The 12,420-nt window shown below is 35.4% G+C and overlaps 2 protein-coding genes across 2 annotated transcripts; both read right to left on the reverse strand.

Moving 5' to 3' along the window:
* Positions 1-1,983: 1,983 nt before the first annotated feature.
* LOC141660583 (uncharacterized) lies at positions 1,984-2,646 on the reverse strand. Its single transcript, XM_074467574.1, has 2 exons — positions 2,506-2,646; positions 1,984-2,415 (listed from the first exon to the last, which is right to left on the reverse strand). Exons 1-2 carry the CDS (start codon positions 2,644-2,646, stop codon positions 1,984-1,986), a joined length of 573 nt encoding a protein of 190 aa, XP_074323675.1.
* Positions 2,647-2,942: 296 nt separating this feature from the next.
* LOC141660584 (uncharacterized) lies at positions 2,943-3,590 on the reverse strand. Its single transcript, XM_074467575.1, has one exon. The coding sequence runs from the start codon at positions 3,588-3,590 to the stop codon at positions 2,943-2,945; it is 648 nt and encodes a 215-aa protein (XP_074323676.1).
* Positions 3,591-12,420: the final 8,830 nt, after the last annotated feature.

Raw genomic sequence — 12,420 nt, forward strand, 5'->3', positions numbered from 1 at the left:
TGTTTGAATCATTCTTTCTCTTTTCCTGTCAGTCTGTGGATGATAAAAAGTACTCATGTTTAGTTTAGTACCAAGGCATTCCTAAAACTGTCTCCAAAATCTCGAATTAAAATGTGGATCTCGATCAGATACAATGGATACAAGAACTCCATGTCGCATTAAAATTTCCTTGAGATATAGGTACATTAACTTATCGAGCGAGAACCTTTCATTGATTGGGAGAAAATTTGCTGACTTCGTTAATCTGTCAATAATAACCCAAATCGCATCATGGTTTGCTCTGGTTATTGGAAGTCCTACTATGAAATCCATTGCTAGATGTTCCCATTTCCATTCTGGAATATCCAGTGGTTATAGTAATCCGCTTGGACGTTGATGCTCTGCTTTGACTCATTGGAATGTATAACATTTATTGACCCATTTAGCTATTTCTTTCATCATATCTGGCCACCAAAATTTTCCTTTAAATCTATATACATCTTTGTGCTACCGGGATGCATTGAATATCTTGAATTGTGAGCATCTCGGAAAATTTCTTCTTTCAATTCTAGTACATTGGGTATCCAGATTCTCGAGGCAAATCGTAATATTCCTTTGTCATCTTTCTGACTTGAAATTTCTTCTCCTATCAAATTGTTGATTTCCTGATTCATTATTTCGTCTTGACACCTCCTTATCTTTTCCAACAGTTCTGGCTGGAATGTCATCGCATAGTTCATTTCAGTAGATTTTTCTAGAATACAAACTTCAATTTCCAATTTATCAAACTCTCTGATCAATTCTTCAGAGGTTGTCAGCGTATTCAACCTTTCTTTTCGACTTATTGCATCTGCTACAACATTTGCTCTACCTGGATGATAGTTGATTGACACGTCGTAGTCTTTGATTAGCTCTAACCAACGTCGTTGTCTCATATTGAGTTCTTTCTGCGTAAAAATGTATTTCAGACTTTTATGATCCGTATAAATTTCACATTTCTCTCCTAAAAGATAATGTCTCCAAAGTTTCAGTGCGAACACAATGGCGGCTAACTCTAGGTCATGCGTCAAATATTTTTGTTCATGAGGTTTCAGTTGTCCCGAAGCATACGCAATTACGTTGCCATGTTGCATTAACACACATCCAAGTCCTCGATAGGAAGTGTCGCTGTAAATGACGAAATCTTCTTGATCATCTGGTAACACAAGTATTGGGGCGGTTACTAGTCGATTCTTCAATTCTTGAAAACTTTCTTCACATTTTTTCATTCCATAAGAACTTTTCGTTCTTCCGGGTCTTTGGTCTTTCCCAATTGAAAATAGCTTCAATATTTTCTGGATCGACTTGAATTCCTTCAAAACTAATTATGTGACCTAAAAATTGTACTTCCTTTAACCAGAATTCGCATTTAAAAAACTTTGCATAAAGTTGCTCTCTCCTTAAAATTTCCAAAGTGATTCTTAGGTGTTCTGCATATTTTCTTCAGTCTTCGAGTAGATCAAGATGTCATCAATAAATACAATGATAAATTTATCCAAGTAATTTTTGAACACTCTATTAATCAAATCCATGAACGTTGCTGGTGCATTGGTCAGTCCAAATGCCATTACGAGAAATTCGTAGTGTCCGAATCTAGTTCGAATAGCAGTCTTAGAAATATCTTCAGCTTTAATCTTTAACTGGTGGTAACGCGAATTTTAATTCAATCTTCGAAAACCACGCCGCCCCTTTCAGTTGATCAAATAAATCATAAATCTGTGACAAAGGATATTTATTCTTGATAGTTAACTTATTTAACTCACGGTAATCGATACATAGTCAGATATTACTGTCTTTCTTCTTTACAAACAATACTGGTGCACCCCATGGGGAAACACTAGGCCTTATTATTCCCCTATCCAAAAAATCTTACAATTATGTTACCATTTCTTTCATTTCAACTGATTTCATTCGATACTGAGCTTTCGAAACTGGTTCATTACCTTGTGCCAAGTCGATGGTAAGCTAGATTTCTCGATCCGGAGGTAGTCCTTGAAGTTTATCTGGAAAGATATCGGGAAATTCACACACCACGGAACTGTCTTCGATTTTCGGACTTTCTTTTTCCGTATCCAATATATAGGATAAATAAGTTTTACATCCTTGGTATAGCAATCTTTTAGTCTGTATCATTGTTAGGAATATTTGCTTCTGTTTCTCGCCTTTAAATGTTACCATTGCATTTTCTTCAATTTGCAGATTCACTTTCTTATTCGCGCAATCGATCTGGGCATTGTTACTAGCTAACCAGTCGATTCCTAGAATAACTTCAAATTCTCCTAACTTGAAAGGTATCGAGAAATGATGTCCCGCTATTTCGATATCGCACCCTGGACACACTCGGTCTTCGGCAATTTGATCATCATTTGCCAACTTTATAATTAACGTTTCACCCAACTGTTGGATTTCACAATATAACTTATGAATAAATTCTTCAGAAATAAAAGATCTTGTGACTCTAGAATCAATCAATACTTTCATATATACAGTATTCACAGGAAGTGTACCTGCAACCACATTGAGATTCTGCACAGTTTCTTTAATTGACATATTAAAGGTCCTTGCCCTAGGCTGATTCTGATGTGGTGGTGGAGGTAATGCCAAAACCCTTGGAATATTGGCTGCCATTGTTGATCCTCTATAGTCTTTAGCAATATATCCCTTTCTTCCGCATTGGAAATAGGTAATCTATGTCTTCCCTGTTGGGAATTCCCTAGAGTAGCGTCCCTTTTGCTTGCATTTGAAATATGTGACATTCGTCTTATTACAAACCCCCGTATGTTTCTTTCCACATGTTCTGTAATCGGGTATTGGTGATCGGATGACCCTTTGTTGATTTGGAACTTGGAGTTGGTTACCCGTTCTCTGATTGCCTTGTTCTGTCCTTCTAAAATTTGTATTTGTCTAGGCTTGAAATCCCGGCCTCATGGTGGAACGATTCTGAAAACTTCCTTGTCCCTTTTCCTTTTGGGATGCCTCACTTCCCCCTCAATAATCATTGCATTTTGAACCATGACCGTGTAGGTTATCAATTCAAATACTGTCACTCTGCTATAAATCCACGGCTTCAATCCCTGTTGAAACCTCTTAGCCCGTTTTTCCTCAATATCAACCTGCTCCAGAATAAACCTAGCCAATTCAGTAAATTTGTCTTCATATTTCATTACTGATATATTCCCTTGCTTTAATTCCAAGAACTTGATTTCTATCTGGTTCTTCATATTGCGTGGGATATACTTTTCCAGAAAAAGCTCGGTGAATCTATCCCAAGTTACGACATTGTCGCCTTCTAGTGTTTTCTTGGACTCCCACCAGTAATTAGCTTCCCCCTTCAAGAAATATCTAGCAAAATCTATCTTCTGATATGCTTCCACTTTAACTAGTGTGAACGCTTTCTCTATCTCCTTCAACCAGGCCCTAGCTTTAGTGCGATCCATTGTACCTTTAAATTCTGGAGGCTTTACCGACTGGAACTGGTTAAAGGTAACAACAGGTACAACTGGTGGTACTTGTGGCTCAGGACGAGGTGGCTGCTGTAACATCTGCCGCTGGAACTGTTGTTGCTGCTGCATCTGTTGCTGCGGCTACATCTGTTGCTGCATCATTACCATTTGTTGTTGCATCAGGTAAATCATTTGATCCATATGGTGGTTATTATTTTGCCCTTCAATATTATCATTGGATGACTCAGTTGTGGCCTTTCTTTTGGGTGCTATTTTTCTGATAATAAAATAAATAGTTCCTTTCTTAATAATCTTGTCAAACGGTTGAGAGTAGATAAGAAACAATTTAACTTGTATTAAAACAAAAAATTTAAATGATTTAAAAGTTTTACAAATCATTTAAAATAATGTCAAATAGTCTAAAGCATATCATTTTAAATGCTTCATTTATATGTATATAAATAATTTTCTTTTAGAATTAAACAAAATTTATAAATATGAAAAGATTATAAAACAGTAAAGTAAAGATAAATGTTGTAAAGGCTGGAAAATAAAAGAAAAGAGATTGAAAAAGGTTTATCATATAAAACAAACACCAGCCTCAGGTGTTAATGCTTACTACAAAAAGGTCTACCATAACCACTACTGGTACAGGCTAAAAAGGAGTACTATCCACGTATCTAGTCTCGATACAACTATAACTGCCTCTATATATATATCACATATGATACAACATATATGTCTGACTGGCTAATCTCAGAAGCCTGGTGGTACACGGTCTATCTCTTATCAGATCGAATCTAAAACTGTCTCCATCAATCTCATGGCTTGGTAGTACACTGCGTCTGTATGAATATCCTCCTGGCTCAGCTCTCCTAACTCCTGCAAAGCCGCCCGATAAACCTGCCTGAGTCTCTCTCTCTCAGCACATAATCTGGTTGTAAAGCTGTTACGGGGTCATACTCCCGTCTATCAAACAATCCAAGGATCTCACTGCAATGAGCTCTCCACATCTGCATATTCTCTCTCATCCTCGCATATTCATGATACGACACTGTCTGCGACTCTCTAAGATTTGTCTGCGATCCCCGGGAAGGTAAAGGCACAGGCTAATCAATGACCTGCTCATCCATGAACTCAGCAGGTGGAAACTGGTAAATCCCTAACACTGGAGCATACATAGCTAAATGAGCTGGAAATAACACCGGTGGTATCTAAGGCTCGATCAGCTGAGGATCTGGATGTACATCTGGCTGCTGCAATGATATCTATGGCCCTGGCTGCTGAAATGGTATATCTGGCTCTGGTTGCTGATATGGTATCTCTAGCTCATCCAATTGTGGAAAATCAATCAGGTCATGTATCTCAAACATCAGAAACTCGAGAGGTGGTAATAGAGGTATCTCTGTCTTAAAATATGGGAAATAGTCTCTAGAATCAGGTACCTCAGTAACTGGTGGATCCATAGGTGCTGCTGGAGGCATATACACTATTGGTATTGCTGGTCCGGACACGGTCCTCTCAGTCGATGATGAAGCCATCTGACAAAATAACCATAACACAAGAAAAAGGTCATCCCCCATTCTTAGAACTTATAAACTCCTAATCTAAAAATTAATAAAACCCTAATACTACTATTCCTATCTTATGTGATCTTCCTATCTTATCTTAATCTTAATGTTCTTGTTTCAGGGACCAAAACCTGGCTCTGATACCAACTGTAACACCCTCCAAATCCCGGGTCTAGATCTGGGGGATTACTCGCCACTAATTATATTATTTAACCTGTATAATAATTATATAAACATATAATAACCCCTTTCTATTACTACTCAGGATCTTTTAAGGTTAAGGTATGGAAGCAAGAACAACTCACCAACTTTATTATAAACAACACAAATTAATAGTCTAACAAGCCTTCTTTATTAGAACCAGTTATCTGCATAAGTTTTAAACTAAGTTTATTTTATTCAAACAACATCTACTTTTATCCTCACTACACTTTCTTGGGCATCTCAAAACTCTCTTCTTAGATTGGAATTAGCACCCTTGGTTCCAGAGGGTCCCGCCGTCTGACCCGCTTCTATACCACTCGGGTACAGATGGGTTTCATTCTCGTCCTTAACTGAAAACAAGGTGAATAACAATAAAAGGGGTAAGCCATAATTGCTCGACAAACTTGCAAAATATATATATATAGGATAAAGAGAATGTGAAGAACCGGTAATCTGATGGTTTGAGTAGCCATATATATTTGCAGCGAATAATGAAGGCCACTATCGGCGAGTACCAATGAATTAAACTTGACACAAAAACCAACATATGCACTATAACCTGCTGATCAGTCAGGGTATAGCGCAGATCTATACCCAACTGTATAGACCCACCAACATATAGGGTACCCAGGCACTATGGCCTAATAATCAAGGGTCCAGTTCATACCCGACCCATATCGTAACCATCCAGTCCATGGATCAGCATCCCAAATAATCGGTATGCTTTGATGTATCCCAACATCGGGATATACCAGAGTATATGTATATGTATATTAACTATTGGAATATGAATAGAGGATGACATGAATTAGGAGAAATCAGAAATGGAAATGAATTATTAATAAAGGAACAACAATTGTGTATCAGTGTTTGTTAATAGAAGTTATAAGTGTATAGCTGCCATAGGAATTTGAAGCAATTCACTATTCTGAACATAAAATAGGGGAAAAACTTGCCTGATATACGATTTACTTCGTGTAGTTCACAGTTCCCTATCTCTGCCTTGATCCGCCTTGTTGGTGTTGTATCTATCCAAGAAAGATATTCATTTAGTTGATTCTCATTGTAATCGTATTTCAGTATGAGGCCACGTAACCCTTATCGCCTATCCATACGATTCTATCTGACCCGTATATAAATTATCTAGCATTTAGGACTCAGGTACTCACATAAATCACATAGCACATAAGGCACATAATTAATTTAGACTCACAAATATTTTTAGAATCGAAATCAGATATATATTCACATTAGCAAACAATATCTGACTCGTTTTCTAATTTTCTGGGAATTATTATAATCGAATTCATTAATAATAAGGTCTATTAATGAATAAATATCGTAAGCCGACTCGCCCTCGAAAGAAATTAAAATTTATATCTATTTTTAATGGATTCTGGTCATTTTTCTGAGTCTAAGGGCTTTCGTTTCGATTAAATCGGATAAACGGTTGAAATATTATGCAATAAACAAGAATAAATCAAATATTGCTCAATATAATTAATTATTCAAAAATAATTGAACATCAAATATATTTTTAAACAATTATCTAGGAAAAATCAGATTTAAAAATATTTTTTTCCTAATTTTTGGAATTAAATAAAATTTATTACAAGTTATTTAATTAAACTGATTAATTATCAATTAATTAATCAATTTAAATAAATAATAAACAAATAAGTAATAATTAAATAAATAAATAATTATATTTTTGAATTTGTAAAATAAGAAAATAGTTTAGATTTATTCATAAAATAAATCAAATAATTAATCACATTAATTATTTGATTTACTAAATAAATAAAACTAATTTCTGAATTTATAAAATAAAAATAAAATAAAATTATTCAGATTCAGATTTGTGCAACAGGAGATGGGGTTTTTGGATTCAACGGCGGAAAAGGGGAGGGGCAGCTTGTCGGCGTCCTGGGAAGACGACCGGAGCTGAAGAACTTGCCGGATAAGCCCAGTATTCTGCAAACTTCCGGCTTCCGGCGTTTTCCAAATCTCCTCCAGCTTCCGGCGTTCTCCAAATCTCCTCCAAAATCGCACCAATCGACCTCGTTTTCGATCCTAAATCCATCTAAATGTCTTCAGGAAATCACCCATCGAATCAACAGCTCACAAGCCCGCTGGAATCAACAAATCGTCCAAAAATTCGGCTATACCTCGCAACTTTCCGGCGTGAACCCAAATTCATCAATTCTCAACCAAATCGATCATTTTATAACTCAAATTAACACCCTAGTCGACTACAATCATCTCCTATAAGCAAAATCAATCACAAACATCTATAAATTCTAAAAAAATGAAATCAAAAACCGAAAAACAAGAACATGGTCAAAACAATCCGGGGTCATATAATCAATATAAGCACATAAAATCATTCCTCATATCAAGATATAACTATATGAATCATCAAAACAACCAAACGATTCCTTGAACTCAAAAACCGAAATCAAAGTCACGAACACAAAAATCAATTTTAACAAATATCCAACCTCAGTTGATGATGTTAATATCAAAAGATCCGTCTCTTCGAGAGGATTAATTTGGTTACTCGACCACAATCAGAGGTTCAGTAAATCTCCCACAATCACGGTTTGATTCTCAGGCAATCTCAAGAACATGAACTTCACCCCCAAACTGAATTTTAAGATTTATTATTTTTTATAATTAATTAATTAATTATAAACTAGCTATTTATAGTAGTAATAAAAATAACCCTAATTAAAATTAAGGCCCTAATTATACATCTAATAAAATTAATTGGCCCTAAATTTTATAATTTTGGGTATTAATTTTGAATTTTTAAATATTCAATAAATAGAAAATATATGCCAAAAATTCCCAAAAATTATGAATAATACAAAAATGCAATGAAAAACAATACTTAATAATTTCATGATCCTAGAAAAATAAAAAATGTGATTTTTGTGGGGCTTTTGACACCCGAAGGGGCCCAGAAAAGTAGTATTTCGCGAAACAAGAAAATTTGTAAAACGACTGGATGTTCAGAATATCGATATGACATAAGCCATACTAGGAAAAATATGGTTAATGATTTTATATAAATTATCGGCTATTAAAAAACTGTTTAGGCCGTACAACTTTTGATATAAAAGAAGTTGACTTACAATTAAACACCCGATAATTACCAAGAACGCATTATGCCAAACAGAATACACGTAGCATATAACAGCTAGGGTTTTATAACTTTATACACTTAATGACGTATTAAAATACATAATTCACCTTTATTAAGATATAATACAAGCGTAATTTCTCAGTCGTTACATTTACTAGTTTAGTTTTCTCATTTTCTTTTTCAATTTTCTTATCAGAATTAGATCTAGCAGCATATCATAATCCTGATCCGCAACAGCCATTCTCTAAAATTTACTCTGTTGTTTTTCCTGAGTTAGTCCATAGTTTAATAACCTCTCTTTCTTTAGCTAACTCCTTTTCTAGACAAGCATGTTTTTCTAACAATTTTTCTTTAACATAAACAACATTATCTCTTTCTTTTTGAATTTCTGGCATGGAAAGCAACTCAATTTCTAGGTGATCATTTCTTTTCTTTAACTCGGAATTTTCACTCTTGATTCTATTATTCTCTAAGGTTTGATCCCTATAACTAACATGCAGAGTCTTAAGAAATAATCTTAATTCATAGATATCATCAGTATCAAAAGCAAGAACAGTCTGAGGTACCTTTAATTCAGCATTATCAGCCTCAGCATCAGCATTTTCCATGAGAGCATAATTGACCTCATCATCTGATTCTGATGAATCATCCCTATTTTTCTTCTTTTAGATCAAGGCTTGTTTCTTCTCAGCTCTGGGTTTCCTACAGTCATCTGCGAAGTGTCCAATTCCATCATAGTTGTAACATCTCTCCTTTAACTTGTCAAGTTTTCTAGATCTTGATTCCTTCCAATCAGTATTTCTTTTGTTGTTCCTCTTATCAGAGTTTGATGAACTAGATCCTTTTCTGGAAAATCTTCTCTCTTTCTTAAAGTTCTTGTAGACCATCTTCTTGAAGCCTTTAACCAATAGTACAGCCATTTGATCCATGTCTTCATTGTTGTCATGATCACTATCAATATCTGATTTATTATCAATATTTGAGTCATCATCAGAGTTTGATGATTTAGTATTTGACTTTGCAATTATAGCTTTACCTTTGGAGTAGCTTTTTCTCGTAGCTTTCTCTTTTGTCTTATCCTCAACTTTGAGTGCTACTGTTTTAGATTTAAATCATTTCCTCTTGCTTCTTTGATACATATCTAGTTCATTAGTTTTCAGTATTCCATAGATCTCATCTAGAGGTGTGTCATTAAGTTCATAGTTATCCCTTATTGATGTGACCTTCCCACTTTTCAGGGAGAGCAAGTAAGTACTTCAAGTTTAAGTCCTCCAAATCATACTCCTTGTCAATAGATAAGTCATTCAGAAGCTTCTGAAATCTGTCATAGATCTCAATTAAGGACTCATTGTCTCTTGAGTCAAAGTGCTCATATTCTTAAGTAAGTATTGTCCTCCTATTCTTCTTGATAGCAGTTTTACCTTGACACTTTACCTATAAAGCATTCCATATCTCTTGTGTTGTCTTACATCCAATAACCTTATTGGACATAACACTATCAAGAATATTGTGCAAGATGTGTCTGACCTTAGCATCCTTCATAATTGATGAAAGATCTTCAGGAGTGTAGTCCTTCATGTCTTTGTCAACCATCTTTTCTGGTTCTCCTGCAACATAAAAAACTACCTTCATTGGTTTATGAGGACCATCATAAATCCTGCTTAGATATTCAGGATCTATGGCTTCCAAACACATGGCCATCCTGACTTTCCAGCATGGATATTCATGTATCTTCAGGATTGGCACATTGGCTGGTTTATACCTACTCATGTTGCTGCTAATCTATGATGTGGCTGGAGTTGGTGATTTTGGATTATGTAGTTCTACTTCTTTTTCTGACATTGTAGATTGATTTTCACATCTTAAACTGTTTGTATGTTAACAACAAGCTCTGATACCAATTGTTAGGCCCATAATCAACTGTAGAGGGGGGTGAATACAGTTTATGTAATAAATATGACAAAGCTTCAACATAATCAACAGTTTTTATATTAACAGATAAAAACTGATTACAAACGTACTCTCTAGAAAGGATGGACAATTATCCTTGAGAGATTCTAGGTTTTGTGAATGATATAACAATGTTATCAATGCATATAGCATGGACCTAATTTATGCTTTATATAGAGCACATCTACACAATCAAATAAGGAATCTTATTCTATTACAATAAGGAAACTTATCCATGTATGATTGCTTCTGAGATAAAGTCCTTCACCGCCTTAAATTCCTACTTTCCTTTTCCATATTGAATATCTACTGAAGTGACAAATCCTGACGACATCATCTGCTGGTCATCAAGTAAGGATGATGTCACTCTTCAGTAAATGCTGATATAAGCCCTGATATGAACTTCTGATAGTTTCTGCTGATATCATCAATTATATCTAATAGTTTTCTTGTCACTTTCAGAAGCACTAACAGACTTGCTCTTGGGCTTGGTGACAGGTGTCACTTTCATAGCTTTAGGAGGGCTTACAATCTTTGACCTACTAGTGTTCTTACCAGCATTCTTATCATGATCATGAGATGTATTATATAAGTGTGTGGAGTCAAGATAAGTGTTCATAAAATATAACACATGGCATGTAAACAGATTTATCACACTTAGAAACTTTAGCCATGTTAGGCATGTTATGCATATAAGCATTCTTAGCATTTTCAACTTTAACCTCTCTACAAGTATGAGTAAGGTGACCAACACAACCACATTTATTACATAACTTCCTAGGGCCATTAGTTCCTATCCTGCCATTTCTGTTTCTATTCTTCTTAGTCTTGGAAGTAAAACCTAGTTCAACAAAAGATAATTCAGTGTCACTAGCAACATACATAGGTTTCATTTCCTTTTGTCTCCTTGAGAGCTCGAGATCCTCAATAAGCATCTCATGATGAATATAAATATTATCTTCATCAAAGGGCTCAACAAAAGCTTTCTTAAACAGAGGCTTCTTAGTTTCCTTAAGAACATGAGGTGTATCAGGGAGATTAACAACTTTCTCTACCTGGTCAGTTTCAACTACTCATTTATTAGAAGCTTTTCTAAATTCATCGTAGTCTAGACCTATCCCAACCTTTCCATCTACTACTTGATCAGCTATGATCATCTTATCAAGATTTGCAGAATCAATAAAAGCATTCAATTTAATTTCCAATTCTGTATTGTTGTTCTTAAGCTCTTCCTCCGTCTCAAGGTGCTTGGTAATCTTAAGATTCTCCACACTGACCCTATCTAGAACTAAATTACCATTTTCATCTTTAACTTTCTTTAGTTCTACTTTAAGGTCTTCGACATCAAGCATAGTTCATCTTTGTGTAGTACTAACATTTCTATACACTTATTTTACAACATCATTTTGTTCAATGCATTCCTTTGTATTACATTGGACCTGAAGATAATGCTGAGAAACAACATTTCTATACACTAGGACAGTCTGCCTGAAGGTGACACATTGTTCATTCTCACACAAGTTATCTGGAGGTAAAGCATGAATAGTTGGAAATTTTACATGAGATGAAGATTCTGGCATCAATGCAAGATTTTCATATTGTTCTTCTTCATCTTCAGTGTCATCCCAGCTCTTCCCCTCGATAATGAAAGATTTCACTGGATACTTCCTTGAGCCACCCGAGTCCTTCTTCTGATAATATTTTCCTTTATCCTTTGCTTGCTTATACTTTTTGCACTCAGTGGAAAAGTGCCCAACCTCATCATAATTATAGCCTCTGAACCTGCTTTCATCAACCATCCCTATCTTGTAACCTGATCCAGAAGATGAACTTGACCTCTGACCACGGTTGCTGCTTCCAGAACCCCTAAAGCCTTACTTCCTTCTATAAATGATGTTACTGAACATCCCATCTAAGTTGGCCATAGTAGGGTCTTCCATTCCATGCAGCTCCTCAATGATATAGTAGTCACTAGGATTACCAGAGAGGCTTCCATCATCCATCTCTGCTTCAAAGAGCGCTTCAGCTTTAGACTTAGGCTTTTCAGCAGTAATGTCAAGCTCTTTGATTCTACTGGCTACAAGAG

Source organism: Apium graveolens, chromosome 5, assembly GCF_009905375.1.
Source record: "Apium graveolens cultivar Ventura chromosome 5, ASM990537v1, whole genome shotgun sequence".
NCBI lineage: Eukaryota > Viridiplantae > Streptophyta > Magnoliopsida > Apiales > Apiaceae > Apium > Apium graveolens.

Excerpts from the sequence above, each read along its gene's own strand:
- LOC141660583 (XM_074467574.1), bottom strand. The coding sequence starts at position 2,646 with ATGGCAGCCAATATTCCAAGGGTTTTGGCATTACCTCCACCACCACAT. Across the intron at positions 2,416-2,505 it reads GTACACTTCCTGTGAATACT|TTGGGTGAAACGTTAATTAT; the intron begins GTATATATGAAA and ends GAAATCCAACAG.
- LOC141660584 (XM_074467575.1), bottom strand. The coding sequence starts at position 3,590 with ATGCAGCAGCAACAACAGTTCCAGCGGCAGATGTTACAGCAGCCACCT.